At 47.3% G+C, this 20,879-nt stretch overlaps 1 protein-coding gene across 2 annotated transcripts in view; it reads right to left on the bottom strand.

The window, feature by feature from the left end:
- Positions 1-20,879, bottom strand: part of Cd247 (CD247 molecule) — a 79,072-nt gene that overhangs the window by 8,053 nt on the left and 50,140 nt on the right. For both annotated transcript variants that reach the window (XM_048357591.1, XM_048357590.1), the window contains exons 2-4: positions 1,990-2,093; positions 962-1,018; positions 147-227 (exon numbers count right to left, since the gene is read on the bottom strand). In XM_048357591.1, the coding sequence (XP_048213548.1) occupies positions 147-227; positions 962-1,018; positions 1,990-2,093 (242 nt within the window). The remainder of the gene's footprint in view (positions 1-146; positions 228-961; positions 1,019-1,989; positions 2,094-20,879) is intronic.

Raw genomic sequence — 20,879 nt, 5'->3', positions numbered from 1 at the left:
GAATGGGGCCAAGGAGGAAGGAAGAATGGGTGGTGGTGAGTGAGTCTTGCTCAACCCCACACCTGGTGTCTGGATGTGTCTCTTTCTGGGGATGAGGGGCCAGCCCCTCACACCACATTGCAGAGGCAGAAAGGAATTGACCCTACCTGCTTTCCTCCCATCTCAGGGTCCAGGGCCCTCCTCTTGTCCAGAATGTCATATTCCTCTCTTCGTCCTAGATTGAGCTCCTAAAAAATACAAGAAGGGATCTCACTGAAGAACCTCAGGGTGACAGAGCCAACTGACTTGCAGAGCACAGGTTTCTTCTTGTGGCTCGCTCCCTCCTCTCTGCCCCCCCCCCGCCCCTGCCAAAAGGAGCAGGAACAGAAGCAGGGGAATGGTAGGGGAGGTGCTGATCCATTTGGTCAGAGAATCTCCCAGAAAGTGCAAGTTGCTGACACTAAGTCAGTGGGCAGGATCCTCAAAGTCACCAAGTGCTGCTCTTAGTATCTATTGATGTATCTAAAGGGTTGATTAAAGTAACATGCCCCACTAGCAAATCCAGAAGCTGAGGCTCCCAGAGGGGGAAGCAACTGGACCAAAGTCCGACTGCATCCATGTGATGTTTCCTCCTCTGCTGTGAAGATCCTGAACCATTCCTTCCCCATCCGTGTCTAACCTTTGCAAATTGCTGATGGCTCAGGAGGAGGAGGTAGGGGCTCTCACTAAAGACTGCTATGCCACACACCAAACCAAAGCATTAAACAGATCAGCCTCATGTATCCCCCAGAGGCAGCTACAATTGCCATCCCCATTTTACAGCTTAGAAAACTGAGCTTGAACTGAGCTTGAACTCAGTGGATCACTGGGCTGATGGCTGCAAACCAGACCTATAGTTGAGGCTGTGTCCAGAGAGCTTCCCTAGGTCCCCAGGACAGGCCTGCCCTTCTTCCTGTGGAGTTTCCGGAGCAGCAGGACTTACATTATAGAGCTGATTCTGGCCGGGCTGGTAGGTGGGAGCCTCTGCACTTGGGCTGAACTGCAAGAGAACAGAGCAGCACGCGTTCCAGCAAGCATGGCAGCCAGGGGACCCAGTGCCCTTGCCCACAGGCACTGTGTGTGCTGCTGGGGCAACCCAGGACCCATTTTCTGAAATCAACTGTCCTGTCACCTGCTGCCTGTGACCTGTGTGTTCACAAGCTCTTCCTAGGACTGGCTGAAGACATTCTCCTCCCACCAGTGCTAGGAGAGGGGCAGGGCTTAGAGTGTGATCTGGAGACCCAGAGTGCTCTCCAGGGTGCCTTCATGCTCAGGGCGCACAGTGGCTGCACAGGCCCTGCCTCCTGTCTCCTGCCCCCTGGATTGGGTGTTTGAAATGCATCCATCGTGTGTCCATTCTTCTGCTCTAGCTCAGTGACACTGAGCCGAAAAGTCTTCATGCATGTTTAGTGTCCTGGTCTCTTATCCAGTCCAGGCCACCTCGGTGAAAAGGGACTGCCAAAGTCACAGGTCAATAAGACCAGTCCACAAATAAAATTATATACCAGGGGGAATGGGTTAGGGTGTGAAAGTAATGATGGTCTTCTATCCTCCACCTATCCCAAGCCTGGCCCCCTTAAAGTAATTCAGGGCCTTCTGGCTACTGGTGAAAGCCAGCACTCTGACCTGCCCTCCCATTTACACATGGTGAAACTGAGTCTTGGAGACAAAGACCAGCATGGCCTTGATTAGCAGCTGAATAGCAGGATTAGGATGAGGCTTGAGGCTGCTGGTTCTTTACTCCCTGATCTTAATTGCCTGACTTTTCTGCCAGTACAGCCCATCCCTGACACTTGGGTGTTCACTCGGGGAGGCAGCTGACTCAGCCAAATACCCCTACCTCTCAGCCCACCCATTTGCACTCTTGATTGTCCCCACCATACTCCCAGATGCCACTCCTCTCCAAGGTCAAGACACTTCTGCCCATTGGAGTGGAAGAGCCTATATCCCCTGGAGCCCAAGGGCACTCACCTTTGCTCTCAGAAACAGGGCAGTGACAATGACACCATAGAGGAAGAGGATTCCATCGAGCAGGTAGCAGAGTTTGGGATCCAGCAGGCCAAAGCTCTGTGCCTCTGTGCCAACAGATAAACCTGGTCAGCTAGGCCCAGGTGACAAGACTATGTGCCCACCACCTCCGAGTGACCCTATGACTGACAAGGACACTAAATCCAATCTTCATCCCCAGCCACCTCTTGAAGAGACTTCATTTGCCCCAGTGGCAGATATGATACTAAGCGGGAACATAGAGCCTGGGAAGAAGTTGGGGGGGGGGGGCCACTAAGAGGATAGTGAAGGTGTCTACTGTGCATAGGACTTCTACCTCAGAGGGTCTTTGGAATCCAGCTGTGAGCTCCCCAAGTGAACCCCAAACTCTGGGAAAACTTTGGGAACAGGAAGTGGGCTCAGAGATTTGAGTGAAATAACCTCAATATCTAATTGTTAATCAGGGCAGAGAGAAGAAGCAGGTTAGTGCTCACCTTTCACATCCCTGCATTCTTCTTGCCAGGTATTTGCTCACCCAGGATGGGGGAGAGGGCTCTGCTGTTGGGGTTTCCTGTCCTAGTTCCTGAAGAGTTTCCTGGACAACAGGCAGGGCTCCTTCCCACTGGGACCTGAACTTTCCCAGCTCCTGTCCTAGCTCAGGTCAGCTCAGCTGTCTCTTACCCTGACTGCTCACAGTCCCCAGGGACACACACACACACACACACACACACACACACACACACACACACACCTGTTCTTCTACACTATTGGCTTCTGTGCTTTTGTACAAGCTGTGCTTCTTCAAGTCCCTTCTCTACAGCCCTGCCATTTGGTAAAAAAAAAATTTCAGCTCAAAGGTTGCTCAGCCTAGGTTCTCTCCCTCCACATAACGACTGGCTGTGTTATGCACATTTGTCACTCTGTAGCTGGCACAGGAGGACAAAGGGTAAAGGAATGAGGTACAGAAAATATGCTGGTTAAATAAAAGAATTTTTATTTGAGAGATCACAGACACATGAGTGAGGAGCTGCAGGCTTGGATCTTGACTCTTCTACTCCCCGATAAGTGTGCCATAGCCCAACCTGTAAAACAGGGTGCAGGGGCTGGGAATGTGGCTTAGTGGTTGAGTGCTTGCCTAGCATGCACGAAGCCCTGGGTTCGATTCCTCAGCACCACATAAACAGAAAAAGCCGAAAGTGGCACTGTGGCTCAAGTGGTATAGTGCTAGCCTTGAGCAAAAAGAAGTCAGGGACAGTGCTCAGGCCCAGAATCTAAGCCCCAGGACTGGCAAAAAACAAAACAAAACAAAAACAACAGGGTGCAGTATTGTTAGCTAGTCACCTGTGCCTGGGAACCACAAAAGCCTGGAATCCCGCTGCTTTCTCAAAGTGCCTCTCCTGAGGCAGGGGAGCCCTCTGGTGGCCACAAAGCGCTTAGGTTGGGGCAAATGAAACAGGTAATAGACCTGAGTGCTTGTGTCAGGGTAATCTTTGTCAGGTCCTCCTGAGATGAGAGCACCACCCAGACACCAGCAGGGAGAATTGCAGGGTTGAGCACACAGGCTTGATAAGCAACCCCATTTCTGAGTCCCTGCAGCTGTGATCCCCAACACCTTCGCCTTGGCCCAGCACCATTCACTCTCCTGCGAGAGCAACCTTCTTTACAAGGCTTCCTCACAAGCCATAGGGCAGGGAATTCAAGCTACCTTTGCCGTCCCCATCCCCACCACCCCAAATCCCTCTGCCTTCAGCCTGTGACTTCAGCCCTGATTCAGGACCCCTCCTAGCACCAGGCAACTGAGTCTTTCTCACCTTCCTTCAGTCCCTGCTCAGCAACCATTGATGATGCAGGCACCGGTTAGAAAGTCTAAACTGTCCAGGTATGTTTCAGCTCAGTTGCTCCAGTATAGCTGCCCCCCCCAACCACACCTTTTGCCACCTGTCCTTCCTTCACCATCTCTTCCTTCTTTTACTCTCCATGCTTTCTTGATCACACTGGTGTTTTCTGACTCCAACCCTATCCTGGTTTTGCTTGAGTAGGTTCCTCTTCCATGCTGCCATTTCTTTCTCCTCCGAGCACCCATGGAAGTCAGAGTGCTGACCTACTTACCTGGTTCTGGGGAAAAATCAGTCACATGGTTGAGGTACGTAAGTCTGTATCCCACAAAACACCTTATGCACATGACTCACTAGGACTCAGATTTCCCTCCCACAAGGCCTCAGGAACCTGAGACCCAAACTGTGTCTTCAGTTTTTCCTCCTCTTTCACCCCTGACATCAGAGTGCAGAAAACTGGGTGGACCATCATTAAATATCATAGAAGATCCTGGTAATGAGAAAAGTGCAGGGCCTTGGTCCAAGGCTTGCTGCTATCTGCCTTGAAGGGGTGCTGGGAACAGCAAATGACCCAGGATGGTGGCCTAAGGTCTCTGAGAGGCAAGCCAGCTTCTAGAAAAGATGCCAAAGCTGGAGTGATTTTGTTTTTGTTGTTGTTGCTTGTTTGTTTTTACTGGTACTGGGGCTTGAACTCAGGATCCTAGGCTTTCTCCCAAGCTTTTTTTTTTTTTTGGCCTCAAGGCTAGCATTTACCACTTGAGCCACAGCTTTACTTCTCTGGCTTTTTCCAGGTTAATTGGAAATAAGAGTCTCACAAACTTCTTTGCCTAGACTGGCTTCAGAATATAATTCTCAGATTTCAGCCTCCTGAGTAGCTAGGATTACAGGTGTGAGCCACCAGCACCCAGCTTCTGGGGTAGTGTTCTTTTTCTTTTAGGGCTGGAGAAATGTCAGCAGCAATTTACAGGCTGGTTGAGATTCATAGAAAGGGCTGGGAGAAAATCGCTCAGCTGCCTGCCACATAAAATGAGAACAGAAAAATTACTGGACAGTAAATTTTGAACACATAAGAAGGAATATTTCTTTGTGTTGTGCAAAGTCAGCGCAGCAGGGCAGGGGTGCTGGGCTCCTCCTGGGGATAAGTAACAGGGACACGCTTTTCTTTCTTTCCTCTGAAAGCAGCATGGTCTTATGACCATGACAAATGTGTAGGTGGCTAAGGAAAGGACATTGGTTCCTAGTAGGGCATACTCTCCTCTGTTGTCTGTGGCTGTGCTGAGAGAGATAGGCCTGAAGAATGCAGTGATTGTCCAGAAAGTTCTATGCAAAGAATCGGCACTTATTGACATCACTGATGAACTATTTGATAATTGATCAGAATGCTCTGGATTGGGTCTGGTGGCTTTTAGTGTGTTCCCTACCACTTACTGGTGACATGGGCTTGCAGAGTCTGGGCCTCTGTCTCATACCTGTGAAATCAACCTTCTTCTCTTACCCTAACGCTTTGGCTGGTGATTGGCAAAGGGCATGCTTCCTTTTCCTCTGTAAGGACAGGCTTTGGGTGCATGTGCCTTCCTGAGACTTATGGCTTAGCAATAGCTGCCTTGCCCATGATAGAGGCTCTGTGGGTAGAATCAACAGCAGGAATAGACAGACCCTCCTACCTCCTATCCCTTCATGCTAGGATTGGGGACAGGAGCTGGCTCACTTTCAGGAGCACTTGAGAATTGTGTCAGATCACATAAGTGTGTGAAGTGCCTGGCACACAGGAAGGTATGGGCATTCTGAGAGCTCCTGGCTTCACCATACGGTACTGATTCAGCTTCTATTTGCACTCAACGTACAGTTCAGAGGACTTCACCCTTATAGAATGTGGCTCAGTGCTCAGGGCAAACCCCAACAAAAGAGTCACAATTATCACCAATGCAGAAAGCTCCAGAAACTCCCACAGCTGGGAAATTCCTGAGCATATGGGAAGCAAGCTTTCTTCTCTCTCTACATTCCCTGTGACTCAGGGGTTCTTCTCATCCAGAGAGCTTCCCACCTTTTTGCAGGGGTTTCTCTGGTGGGCGTGTCCTGAATGCCTTCAGTAGCATGGGGCTCACCCTCTAATCACTAGTTTTCAGAGTTTTAAAAACCAAAATCTGGGAATTGTTGTGTGCCCTGACAGGATGAATGTTAACATTCACATCATTAACATTCACCATGTTAATGATATTTTGCAATATGATGCTACCCTTTGGAGAAGCTACGTAAAAAATGTGCATGATCTCTCTGTTATACCAGAGGGTCAATCTATAATTATCTAAACAACATTTTCAATGAAAAATATACAATGTAGAGCTCTGATTATTTTTAACATTCTTAATGTCCTGAGTTCAATTTTCAGCATAAAAATTTTAAGTAAAACGTATGAAATGAGGTGTTTTTTTTTTTTTGGCCAGTCCTGGGCCTTGGACTCAGGGCCTGAGCACTGTCCCTGGCTTCTTTTTGCTCAAGGCTAGCACTCTGCCACCTGAGCCACAGCGCCCCTCCTGGCCGTTTTCCATATATGTGGTGCTGGGGAATCGAACTGAGAGCCTCATGTGTAGGAGGCAAGCGCTCTTGCCACTAAGCCATATTCCCAGCCCCTGAAATGAGGTTTTAAAAAATTTTTAAAAAATGAGATCTAGACTTGGAAGTGTGGCTTGGGTAGCAGAGCACCAGCCAATGAAAAGCATCACATATCGAGGTTGAGTCCCAGTCTTGAACCAAAAAAAAAGTATTTGGCTAGGAGCTGGGGACTGTAAGCCAGGCTCACTCCTGTAATCCTAGCTACTCAGGAGGATGAGATCTGATGATCATGGTTTGAAGCCAGCCCAGACAGAAAAGTACATGAGACTCTTATCTCCAACAAACCACCCAAAACCCAGATGTGGAGCTGTGTATAGCTTAAGTGTAGAGCAATATCCTTAAGCAATAAAGCTCAAGGACAGCTTTAGGCCCTGAGTTCAAGCACTAGAACTGGCATACCAAAAACCATTTCTGGCTTTGGAAGCACAAATTCCACTGAACACTGATTTCTCTCCTTCCTTCCTTCCTTCCTTCCTTCTTTCCTTCCTTCCTTTTTCTTTTTTTTTCTTTTGTTGGTCATGGGGCTTGTACTCTGGGCCTGGGCACTGAACCTGAGCTCTTCAGTTCAAGGCAAGTGCTCTACCACTTGAGCCACAGTGCCACTCTGGTTTTCCAGTGGAGATAAGAGTCTCATAGACTTTCCTGCCCCAGCTGACTGAACCACAATCCTCAGATCTCAGCCTCCTGAGTAGCTAGGATTACAGGAGTGAGCCACTGGTGCCCAGCTGAAACACTCATTTCTTTTTTTTTTTTTTTTTTTTGCCAGTCCTGGGCCTTGGACTCAGGGCCTGAGCACTGTCCCTGGCTTCCTTTTGCTCAAGGCTAGCACTCTGCCACTTGAGCCACAGCGCCGCTTCTGGCCGTTTTCTGTATATGTGGTGCTGGGGAATCGAACCCAGGGCCTCGTGTATCCGAGGCAGGCACTCTTGCCACTAGGCCATATCCCCAGCCCCTGAAACACTCATTTCTTAAGGGCAGTCATCAAGTCCCACACATGTCCAACTCATGTACACATAAATAGGAAGCTCTTTAGCTCTACAGGTTAGAACAAGTCCTTTAAGGGACATCAACTTGAGTCCAAGTCCTTACTCTGTTGAAATGTCACCATAGAACCATCAGTGCTACCTCCCAAAGGGTGTGGTCTTTCAGTGGGTACCCAGTAAGTGCCAAGTACATGGAGCTAATGTCCTTAATGTTTCCCACACCGGTCCATGGCCACAGCAGAAACAATCATCTTCTTAGCCTCTCCCTTGACCACCTTAGTACCCCAGGGTCTTGCTACTGCCAGCCCCACCCCCAGTCTCAGACTCAACTGATGATAATATTGCAGACTAAGAATTTAGAAAACAGGAAGTCACATGTTGTCAGGAAGGCAGTGGCAGCAGCTATGGGAGTGTCTGTCAGGCAGGGTGCTAAATATGATGTCAAGCCCATTACCCAGAGCACCAAGGACACCCAGGCCCTCCCTCTGCAGGGGCTGCTGACTTTCCTAGAGCAGTAACTTCTACCGCAGCAGAGAAGACAGAGGCTAGACACACAGAGTAGTGATAACCCCTAGTTGAGAATGTATTCTATGCCTGCTTGGACCCACATGAGTTTTGCTCACGCTCCGAGTGAGTCTTACTTTGGAAATGGGGGCACTGAGACTCAGAGTCAGAGAGGATGTTACACTATAACCAGGCAGTTGCATAATTTAGGTTTTCCCTCTCTCCCATCCTCCATTTCTCCCATCCTCCCTCCCTCCTTTCCTTTCTTCCTTTCCTCCCTCTCTCTCTTTCTTTCTTTCTTTGTTCTTTTTTTTTTTTTTTTTTTTTTTTTGCATTAGTGGCATTAAACTCCGGACCTCACACTTGCTAGGCAAGTGCTTTACCACTTGAGCCACACCTTCAGTCCTTTGCTTTTAGTTATTTCAAATAAGGTCTTGCACTTTACATGGGCTGCCAACAGATTGTGATCCTACTACCTCTGACTCCTGAGAAGCTAGGGCCACAGGCGTGTGTCCCCATATCCACTTACAGTCCAAGTTCTTAACTACCACTTAGTACTGTGCTTGAAGACTTGCTGGTCCTCAGGACTGGGGAGGGGCCCTCCCCTGCTGTAGCACCTTCCTTCTCCACAGTGTCAGAATCTATTTCTTTCTTTCTTTCTTTCTTTCTTTCTTTCTTTCTTTCTTTCTTTCTTTCTTTCTAGTCCTGGGGCTTGAACTCAGGGCCTGAACACTGTCTCTGGCTTCTTTTTGCTCAAGGCTAGCACTCTACCACTTCAGCCACAGCGCCACTTCTGACCATTTTCTGTTTATGTGGTGCTGAGGAATCAAACCCAGGGCTTCATGCATACGAGGCAAGCATTCTACCACTAGGGCATATCCCTAGCCCCCCTTCCTTCTTTCTCTGAGGCTAAGAGGCCTGTGCCGGCTGCAGGTGCACACAGCTTTCTACCAAATGGAAAGTCAGTGCCTAAAAGTAGAGGAAAAATTAAAATCACCTGCAATTTGGCCTTCAAATACAGCACTACTAATATAATAGCTGTTTGTCTTCCAAAATGTTTGCTCTTTATAAATTGTAATCATCCTGTATAAAAACATTTTGTTCCAAAACAGTGTTTTATTCAGTTTCTAATATGTAATAATTGAATATTTCATAATTATATATTTATACTTCATATGTCATACTACTTCACAATTTTACTGAACATCCTTTTTTTTTTTTTTTGGCCAGTCCTGGGCCTTGGACTCAGGGCCTGAGCACTGTCCCTGGCTTCTCTTTGCTCAAGGCTAGCACTCTGCCACTTGAGCCACAGTGCCACTTCTGGCCTTTTCTGTATATGTGGTGCTGGGGAATCGAACCTAGGGCCTCGTGTATCCGAGGCAGGCACTCTTGCCACTAGGCTATATCCCCAGCCCTGAACATCCTTTTTTAACAGCTGTCTCAAAATCCTCCCAGATATACATATATGTGTAGATATACATATTCCTTTCATTCATGGAAAATATTTATCTATGCACATAAGTACATATGTAAAGAAATACATATGGAGAGAGCTGTATACAGGTATGGTATGTACTTATACATATATAAAGAAAGAGAGACAGAGTGAGAGGGAGGGAAAAAGAGACAGAAGGAGGGATGGAAGGATGGAGGAGAAGAGGAAGGGAGAGAGGAAGGAAGAGAGGACATTCGTTCTCTTCTCTTGCTGCCAGCTTGAGCATATGGCTGCTCATTCCAAGGACTGACATCAGAAGAATCATAGTCATATCAAACATCTGCTCCCTACTTTTGGTTTAGAAAAAAATTATATATTTTAAATTTTCATTTGGTCATAACAGCTATAGAGTGAAATAAGCAGACTTTAATTGTGTTAGTTTGCCACTAAAGAGACCTCCTTGGACAGCATATATCCCTCATGCAATGCTCTTGATCTTTAACAACTGAAAAACAAAAACAAGAAAGAAAAAAGACACAACCAACATCAAGCTCCCTATGTCAAAATTCCAGGTGGGATTTTGTTATTTCTCTGAGAACTTAATTATTTCTACAGACAAATGTTCACAGTATAGAGAGGTACACGTATAAAGACATTTATTATATCACTACCTGCAGAAAGAAAAAGAACATAAATGTCTTCTAACTGGGAATTTGATACATTTTGGTATGTTTATATAGCAGTTAAAAACCCACACGGAAACAGATAGTTCTGTATGTGCTACTACAGAAAGAACATCAAGATAATAAGGTCAAAAATTAAAAAAAACCATGTGTAGTATTTGGAGGTAAAAAAGAAATACTCTGCAGACTACATATGCATGCTTATATATTTTGAGTTTTTGTTCAGGCTGATGGAAAAAATGGATAACAGAAATGGATAATGGTGATGGTTGCACAATATTGTCAATGTACTTTCCGTCTCTGAATTACACTTAAATGGCCAACACCATCAGTTTTGCGTATATTTCACAGTAAAAGTATTAACAAAGATAAGCATTTCTGAGCCAACACACACACACACACACACACACACACACACACACATTTTCACAGTTTTCTCGGCAGACCAGCCAGGAGAAGGAAAGTTAGGGAGAAACCAACATTTTACATTGTGTACTTTTTTGGGTGCTGCATGAAATTCGACGATAGTGTGCCGCATTTATAATCCTAAGCAACCACACAAAGCCGAATGGTGTGAGCTCTGAGATACCGGGAGTGAAGTGCCTGCCGCTGGCTCGGTTCTGGGTGATGGGACAAGGACAGGCCCCGCGGTTCATGCGGCAAAGCTCCCTGGCCGAGGCTGGCGTGTGTCTGATGATGACGCGTGGGTATCTGACCGGATCTCAGATATCCAGACGTGTTCACACCGCCGGCATACGGGAACAGGACCACACATGCGTGTGTCTACAGAAACAACGGCCGGTCACGAACACACTCATTGTTCTGACCACCCAGGGCTATACGGGAGAAAACTCTTGACTCCGGATGGGACCCCACGGGCCATTTTCACTTCCCAACGGGCGCAGACCCCGTATGCGGTTATCCATCGACAGGGATTTTGCACAGGAGCGGGCTTAGCCCTCGGGGATGGGGCTGGGGGCTCCCACTTTCCCGTGGGGTCGGCTCCACGCCTGTGAAAGCCCACGCGGGGCGCGCGAGGTGCACTAGGCGCTGCGCTCTGTTCGCCAAGCCCACCCCAAGCCCGCTCTGTTCGCCAAGCCCACCCCAAGCCCGAGTGTGCCGGACGGCAGCCTGAGTCCCCAACCAAATCCACGGAGGACACCCATATCCCTGCCACGCGGGCTGGGAGACGCGGGGAGGGGCGCGGCCCCGTGCAGCCCCCGCGGCGCCCCTGGCCCCCCGCACCGCACCGCACGGCTAGGGTCCCCCGCGGCTCGCCGGCGGTGTCAGCGCGGCGCCCCTCCCTCTGGCCCGCGGCTGCCTTCTCCCCGAGGTTTCCTGTCGAGATCGAGCCCCCGCGACGCCATCCAGGACCGGGTTATCGCCCGTGATCTCCCCTCTGAAGTGCGCGCACACTCGAGTCCGCCCCCACTTGCGGCGAGTTTCGCCCGGAGCCGCACCGCCCCCGGGGCCCTGAGCTCAGCAGTCCCGCGGGGCTGGGGCTCTCCGGGGGCGCGGGGGGGGGGGGGGCTGTTTCCTGCTATCTGGGAGCTCGGCTCTGGTGTCCTCCCAGAGAGGCAGGGAAAAGGCCACCCCTGGGGCCTGTCTGGGGTGGGGACAGCCATCAGGCCAGGGCCAGTCCGTGCTCACGCGTGTCCACCGTGGTAGGGAGGCGAGGAGGAGCTGTCTCCTCTTCCTGAGTGGCAAGTGTGCTCGGCCGGGCCTCCTCCCCGCCCCCCACGTCTCCCCACCCCCCCCCCCCCCCCCGAGAGAGCGGTGGAAGCCCTGGTGGTCTCTGTTCTCAGGGGGACCCAGGTGGCGTCAAACCTGTCACTTTCAGAATTAATCTGCAGTTGCTTTCTTTTCGAAACCTAGATGAACACTGAGTTTCAGGGCTTTCCTGACACGATCTCTCTCTCTCTCTCTCTCTCTCTCTCTCTGTCTCTCTCTCTCCCTCCCTCCCTCTCCCCCTCTCTTTCACTCCCTCCCTCCCTGTCTCTCCCCTCTCTCCCTCCCTCCTTCTCCTCTCTCCCTCCCTCCCTCTCCCCCTCTCTTTCCCTCCCTCCCTCCCTGTCTCTCCCTCTCTCCCTCCCTCCTTCTCCCTCTCTCCCTCCCTCCCTCTCCCCCTCTCTTTCCCTCCCTCCCTCCCTGTCTCCCCCCTCTCTCCCTCCCTCCTTCTCCCTCTCTCTCCCTCCCTCCCTCTCCCCCTCTCTTTCCCTCCCTCCCTCCCTGTCTCCCCCCTCTCTCCCTCCCTCCTTCTCCCTCTCTCCCTCCCTCCCTCTCCCCCTCACTTTCCCTCCCTCTCTCTCCCTCCCTCCTTCTCCCTCTCTCCCTCCCTCCCTCTCCCCCTCTCTTTCTCTCCCTCCTTCCCTCTCTCTCCCCCTCTCCCTCCCTCCTTCTCCCTTTCTCCCTCCTTCCCTCTCTCCCTCCCTCCTTCTCCCTCTTTCCCTCTCTCCCTCCCTCCCTCTTCCCCCTCCCCCCCTTCTCTCTCATTCTGTCTCTCCCTCCCCCACCTCCAGATAGGAAGTTCCAGGAACCTGACCTGTTATTGCCAGTGCTGGGGTCTGTGAGGCCTCTCACTCATTTGTAGGAATGAGTGAGTGTTAGTTCTTTTTCAAAGTTAATTGGGTTATAATTCTGACTTTCCAGATAATGTTGTTCTTAGCACATTTTTCACTAACTATCTGATGACACATCCATCCTTGTTAGAAACTCAAGACTCTACAAGGCCTGGGCCACATTTTATTCTTTGATTTTTTCAGTCTCCAACTAGCATGCCATAGGTGATGGTGTGTAACAAATACAGAGATGGCAAATGTTGGGGAATTTCTGCCTCTGAGGCTGAGCCCAGAGTGGACCACCTCCTCCCATCTTTGTATTTTTAATTGAGTTCCTAGTTTCCCAAAACGTATGTGTGTATGTGTATGTGCTGTTGCACTAGTATTAGGGCTTGAACTTAGGACCTCACACTCTCCCTTGGCATTTTCTACTCAAGGCTGGCACTCTACCACTTGAGCCACACCTTTACTTTTGGCTTCTGCAAAAAATTGGAAATAAAGAGTCTCTCAGATGTGTCTGTCATGATTGGCTTCAAACCTTCATCCTCTAAGGAGCTAGGATTACAGGAATGAGCCAACTTGAACTCAGGGTCTTACACTCTCACTTGGCTTTTCACTCGTGGCTGGAGCTCTACCACTTGAGCCTTGCCTCCAGTTCCCCAAAAACGTTTAAGAAGAGTAAGGGAGGACCAAGAACCTTATGTCTCAGATGTGGAAGAGAACTAAGGAAACTAAGGAAGAGAACTCAGGAAAAATCTACCCACGAGTGCAGCAAGGAGTTGAGGGAGCCAGCTTCTCACCTCTCCCCACCCAGGCAGCCTTGGGAGACTGACTTCTGAGTTCTGGAGTCTGGGCTGGGAGGCCCACCAAGGTGCCCACCCAGAAGGCACATGGGTTCCCAAGCCTTCTACTCAGGCAGGGCTTTTGCTAGACAGTGAAAACATGTACAGCTGGGGCTGCAGCACCACCAGAGCCAAAGCTGAAAGAAGACTCTTTCCTGGAGGTGTGTGCTAGTTTGGCAACCCTCATGTCCTCAGCCCACGCCCTGCGAGTACTCGCCTGTGACGTACCTCACTTCACCTGGATCAAAGGCCCCACGAAACCTGTGGTACCTGCAGCTGTGGTGCTGGGGACACGAAGGGGACGTGGGCGATCGTAGGCTGGGAGACAGCCTGCTGGCCTGCCACCTCCCTCACAGGGCTCTGTCTCAGGAAAGAGAGCACAGCGAGGCCGCCACGCCCAGCCTGGCTGCCCACAGCTCAGGGAGGGGCTCTGGGCACCGCACTGTCCTCCTCATAACATGGTTCCTTAGGATGTCTCACCTTGATGCCAGGGGTGGATGAAAGCCACTGGCACCTGAAGCAACTGAGAGCTATTCCTATTGATTCAAAATCTGGATTTACATGTGTAGACATCCCCATGTAGAGAAGAGACTGGGGAGAAGGAAAGCAAAATATTAACAATGATTTAGCCTCTGCTTTGTAAAATTGTGGGGAATCAAGGTTTTTCTTTGTGTTTTCCCTTAATTCTCAAGTTCTGCAATGTATAAGAATATATAATTTTGACTGGGCACTGGTGGCACACGCCTGTAATCCTAGCTACTCAGGAGTCTGAGATCTGAGGAAGATGCTTGAAAGCCAGCCCAGGAAGAAAAACCATTGAGAATCTTACCTCCACCTAAAACTCTGGAAGTGGAGCTGTGGCACAATTGGTAAAGTGTTAGCCTTGAGCAAATAAAGCTCAGGAACAGTGTCCAAGCCCTGAGTTCAAGCCCCAGGACTGGAACAAAAAATTATATATATATATATGTATATATGTATATATAATGTGTGTGCATGTGTGTGTATTTATATATATAATGTTGAAATAAGAGAACATAATCAAAGAACAATTTTGTACCTCATATTAACCTCCCTTCTGCCAATTCTGATCCACCTGATTCTCAGGTGTACTTTATGTCAATGGCTATGTATACTGTTCTGTATTACAGTGAGGAGAGAGAGAAGCAGCTGCAAGAAAGGATCCTGGAGTTTACGTTTTATTTTGATCAGTGCAAGGACTAACAGAAGCCCATAGGAGAAGAGCTGAATAATTACTATGGTCAAGTGAAATGACACTTGAGCCTCTTCACCCATTAGGCAGGGCTCAGACTACATGGAGCCCAGGTCCTGTATCCTCCAGGCTCTCCTCAAGCCCTGGAGGATGATGGGAGAGCATGGCTCCTCATTTTATTCAGCCCTTGGCCATTTTCCTTTCACATCCCAGGACAAGGACCAAGTTGGGATTTGAGGGTTACCCATCAGCATCAGTGGAGCCATCCCTAAGCACAGCATGGTTACAGACGAGGTTCTGGTGTGAGGCAGTGGGATAGATGAAGCCATTGGACCAGTGTGGTGGTGGGAACAAGGCCTGGGCAGTGTGGACAGGAATGCTGTCCAAGCATTCAATGCTTCCTGTGAAGGTCGATCCTCTCTGGCAGCCGACCTGAAGCCCCATCTAGCTGTCTTCCACCTTCCCTTGCCAGTGTCAACCTATCTTCAGCCCAATAAACCTTTTAGCCTTAGATTGTCTCTGTTGTCTCCTCCTTGCTTTGTCTCCAACCAGCCTTATTTTTCCCTCCATTATCTGCTCTTGCTCCCCTGCCTCCCCCACACCTTTTTTTTTTTTTTTTTTTTTATCATGTAGTCACTGTCAGTGCTAGCCTTGGATGACATGCTACCTGGAAACTGCCCTCCAGACTGTTCCATTTGCTTGATCCGGCTCTCTGGAGGACAGGCCCCCACTGGGCCATGCTGGCAAATTTTGCTGGCATCTGTGTCCGGCTTTCTTACATGACCACTGAGACTGAATGGCCTTCCATCTAACTTCAAATATCCAAGGCCCTTTGCCTGGGGAAGCAGACACTTTAAAAAGTCCTCACTTCTTTTGTCCCTTTTGTTCTTCCTTTCTTTCTCCCCGCCCCCCCCCCCCCCCTTTTTTTTTTGCCAGTCCTGGGCTTGGACTCAGGGCCTGAGCACTGTCCCTGGCTTCTTTTTGCTCAAAGCTAGCACTCTGCCACTTGAGCCACAGCGCCACTTCTGGCCATTTTCTGTATATGTGGTGCTGGGGAATTGAACCCCCGCCCCATTTTTGTGCTAGTCCTGGCGCTTGAACTCAGGACCTGAGCTTTTGTTGTTGTTCTTGTTCAAGGCTAGCTCTCTAACATTTGAACGACAGCTCTAGTTCTAGCTTTTTGGTGGTTAATAGGACTTTCCTGCCCGGGCTGGATTTGAACTTCTATCCTCAGATCTCAGCCTCCTGAGTAGCTAGGATTACAGGTATGAGCCACCAGCACTTGGCTTCTTTCTTTAAAAAAGCAAACAATATCAACAAAAACCAACCAACTACCACCATCACCACCAACAACAAAAAACAAAACCAGAAAAAGAAGAGAGGAAGAGTAACACAAATACCTAAAAGTCTACTGGGTTGCAATTTGCATCTCTTTCTATTAATTCCCAATTCAGTGGGAACTTGAACTAATTTGTGCTAATTTATTAGCTGAACATTGAATTCAGAGTCATTAGACAAGTACTACTGGTTCGTGCCTGTAATTCTGAGTATCATGGTTTGAAGCCAGTCTGGGCAAACAAATCCAAAAGACTGGTTTCCAGCCAGCCAACAAGTGGGAAGTAGAGATGTAGCTCAATGGGTAGAGCTACAAAAAAGCTGAGGGAGAGCACAAGTCCTGAATTCAAGTCCCAGTACTGGCACAAAACAATGAGTCATTCTTTTGTAAAAGAAAATGAAATATTTAATAATTTAAAAGAAGAGACTTATCAAAATGGTTGGATTGAATCCAAATTTATATATGTGTATTACCTAAAAAGTATTAAATTAATGTTTGAATTAAAAACCAGCAAATTCATTTGGCCAGCAGATTTTTGTTTTTCTGTGAGCACTGTGTCCCACAAATGTATAGGGGTGATGGCCAGAGACATGATGAAGAGGTAAAAGAGGTTTTATTTTTAACAGTTGGTTTGCAGCTTTAAGAAGCACACAGCCCCAGAGATGGCCTTTCCTTGAGTTAGACAACAAAATGCCCCCCAGCAATCCTGGCACTGGCTAATAAGACACCTGCCTTTAATAACTGCCTCAAAAAGAAATCCTGTAGTAGAAGGTGTTATGTGTTTGGCTGTGTGTTATATTTCTGCCGAATGTGCCAGTTGTGGCTGGTAGCAATTGTCTTTTCAGTGGGTAACAATAAAACTGTCTTTTAAGTCCCTTTCCTTTGAGAAACCTAATTTATAAATGGAAATAGAAGTTTATAGTTTCCCCCAAGCAGATGCCAGTCTCCTTGAACTACAGTCGCTGGGGGATTGCAAAGTAGCTCAACACAAAGCTGCAGTTTCTCTGCACTCCCAACCTGGGCTCCATAGAAGGCAGTTTATTTATTTCTCTAGTCTCTGTTCCTGGCAGGCTTTTTACGAACACTTAGCTCCAAATATAAGAGGCTGCCTCCAAGCTGTGTGGCGTGTTACAAAAGCCCTGGTTCTCTTCAGGAAGGATAAATTCAGCTCCACTTCTGACCGTGTGTCTCCGGAGAGAGGCTCAAACACTGTCCCAGGAGAATGCTCCTGGCAGAAGTTGCTCTGAGGTGCCAGGCCTGCCATCCTGAGCCTGGATGCAGGCTCTTAAGTAACTAGAACTCCTCAAAGCTGATTTTAGCTTTCTTGGTTTTTACCAAAAGCAGAAAGCTGGATAAGCAACAGGAATGAAAAATAAATGGGAGGAAAATGATAGACTTCTTCCTGTACTTCTTGTTCTGGAAGCTATGACCCAAGAGTGACAGTGCTAACCCCAAACCCCGAGTGTCTCTGTCTTAAAGACAGCACATCACATGCACAAGAAGGCATGAGCAAAAGCAGTTACTGAAGAACCCAAGATTGCAATTTTCTCTATGATACTCTGCAAGAAAAGCAGGCTTGGTGTCAACCAAGATGGTGTCAACCATCTTCTCTCTTCCATGAGCCAGTGGCTCATGTCTGTAATCCTAGCTACTCAGGATGTCAGCAATCTGACAACAGCATTTCGAAGGCAGCTTGGGACAAAAAGTCTATGAAAACTCTTATCTCCAATTAACCACCCCAAAGCCAAAACTGTGGCTCAAAGTGGTAGAGCACCAGTCTTGAGTGAAACCCTGAGGCCAAACCACAGTACCAGCACACATGTATGCACTGGCACACACACACACACACACACACACACACAAACACACACACGAGAGAAAGAGAGAGAGAGAGAGAGAGAGAGAGAGGGAGAGAGAGAGAGAAGAAAGAAAAGAAGTTAATAGGAAAAGAGAGAAAGAAACCTTCGATGAGTGGGCTTCTCTTCATCTGAAGTATTTCCCCAGCTCCTTAGAACTGTGTGACCAGGAAGAAAATGAATTGGTTTCTCTAAAACATTTGGGAGCATCCATTTATTTCACAGCAGCAAGAGTTATTTATCTAGCCCAGACTGCCAGAAAACTCTGAGCATCTAGTCATTTGGAGGTCATTGATGACTGGCCGTGCCCTCTCCATATTTCTCTGGCTACAGTTAAAGCAGTTCTTTGAGCAGCCAGCTGGGTGATATTAACTCCCTCTCTTTCTCCTCTGCTAATTTCAGTGCTCAGATGATACATGGCTGGCCCAAGTACACACTCCTGACGGCACTTGCCAGGGAATATTGCTTTTTTGGACTTTGACACCAGCTCCAACTTTGAGAGGAATTTAAGTGATATTTACTGCATAGAAATTCTTTGCTGGAGCTCTGTGCTTCTGGTTGAGCCTGCTGACAACACAGCAGATTTATTCTGGCATCAACTAGCTGTGGAGACAGAAGTTCAGACATAATTAACTTCATTGGAGGCTCGGGTGGCAGCTTTGGAATTGGAGGCTCAGCACAGATCTCATTATTAGAACAATCATGGCATTTAGGACACCTAAAATTAAACAAATTAGCCAACAGAAGAGGCCCTCCCCTAGTATATGTTTCTATTTGCCAGTTAACTCTGCCTTTAGAAAGAAAACAAAAGTTGCTTTATCTTTAGACTTATTCAAGGTGTTAGCTGGGTTTGTGTATTAAAGTCAAGTCCATCTTTGTATTGCATTACATTAATGTGTGTGCTGGAACTAGGAATTGAACTCAGGTCTGGGTGTTGTCCTAAGCTTTTGTGCTCAAGGCTAGCATTCTACCACTTGAGTCACAGCTCTACTTCTGGCTTTTTGGTGGTTAGAGATATAAGTGTCAGAGACTTTCCTGTCTGGACTGGCTTTTAACTGTGATAATCAGATCTCAGCCTCCTGGCCAGCTATGATTACAAGTGTAAGCCATCAGTGCCCAGCCAACAAGAAATATTTTTTATGTTAGAATTTGGAACCCTGTTGGAGAAATTTCCATTTTGAGATAACTTCAGAATACTCCTTGTTCTGTTTTATCATCTTCAACTTTTCTCTTAGGTTTAAGTTATTCAAATATAGAAAATGTAATTTAATTCAGTTTCATTTATGAGGGAAAACACATATATGGGTATTTACGTACACACAGAGAGGCATGATACATATATCAATACAAATAAATGCATAGATACATATATATACAAATAAATATATACATGCAAACACACACCTGTAATGTGTATGTCTTGTGAATGTAATGTATGCCATGCAGCAATTTTCATATTCTATAAAGAGACAGTTAAGTCCTTCCAACAGGCTAGAGTATCTAAATTAGCCAGTTAACATGCAAAGGCATCTGAGGGCCTGGCTCTGGTTCCACAAGTACTTTATCTTTTTCTGCTTCCAGACCACAACCCACAGGCAACTGCAGATTTATTACAAATGCTCATTGCAGCATACTCTCACTTCTTAAAATTTATCATGGGCTCCAAGCTTGTTAACAAAGATTTGCTGTTTGCACCTGGTACATTTCGAGGTTAGCATCATCTGCTTTTCAGTAGCACTTCATGCCAACAAAGTCTCAAACCTTAGTGGATGATATGGCTAGGGAAATAGGCCTTGCTGTTTTCTCCTTTCTTTTACAAACCTGAAAATTCCCATCTCTTCTGTTTAAAATGTTCAAAGGATATAAATTCCATAGTGGAATTTTATTGGATAATTTTCTTACAATGGATTTGTGTGTGTGTGTGTACACATGCATGAGAGCGAGCAGTCATATACATGTATTGCATGCTGGTTATGGGACTTGAACTCAGGGCCTGGGTGCTGTTCATTAGCTTTCTTGCTCAAAGCTATAACTTTACCTACCACTTGAGCCACAACTCCACTTTCAGCTGTTTTGTGATTAGTGAGAAATAAAGAGTTTCAAGGACTTTTTCTCCTGGGCTGGCTTTGAATCTCAATTCTCAGATCTCAGCCTCTTGGGTAACTAGGATTATAGGCATGAGCCACCAGCTCCTGGGTTTGTGAGGGTTAATTACCACCTTCCAACCTGCAGACACATAGGCAGTGAATGTTTACAAGCCCTTCCAGAGACCCTGAAGCAGTGTCTAATTGATGCTGGGAAGGAGGAAGGTGAAAGGGTTCAGGGCTCAGAGATGGTTGACAGGCCTCGGCCTTGGCCTCACCTAGTTTGAAATTATTATTTTGGACAGGGACAGTCTCAGGATCTGCTTTGTTCTGAGATTTATTTGTCTGCTTATACATCCCTTGTCATACTCTCTCCAATCCCCCAACCCACTTAGATGAAACCCAATAGAGTTGCTCATTTTCCAGTGACCTAGGGCCACTGTCTGCCCGGTTTAATATTGTCATGGTATGTTGCTGGACTACTTCCCATTGCAGACATTTTCTCATTCCACATTTGGTAACAAATCTCAGTACAAGAACTATATTACACGCCACAGTTCTCCAATCCCCTTAGACAATTCATAATTGACTTTTAAATCATTTAGTTGCAAAAGCAAATAATAACAGTTCCACAGTTCAGTAGCTAATAAATTCTGCCTCATGAAAACTGAGGGAGAAGGTTTAGACCATAAAAATTAAATATTTATGTAGATATTATACCCATACTGACATACAAATGCACACACACGCGCACACACACACACACACAGATACATATTTTAGGCACCACTATTCATTTTTAATTTCTTATGTGATATCCAATAAGAAAAAGATTTCCGGTGCAGAAACAAAACAAAAAAAAAAAGAAAGAAAGAAAGGAAGGAAGATTTATTGCCTCCAAATTAATACAAGAAAACATCCCTGTAAGAGCCATCC

This window comes from Perognathus longimembris, chromosome 11, assembly GCF_023159225.1.
Source record: "Perognathus longimembris pacificus isolate PPM17 chromosome 11, ASM2315922v1, whole genome shotgun sequence".
Lineage (NCBI taxonomy): Eukaryota > Metazoa > Chordata > Mammalia > Rodentia > Heteromyidae > Perognathus > Perognathus longimembris.
This window is presented reverse-complemented; position numbering and strand designations above follow the sequence as displayed.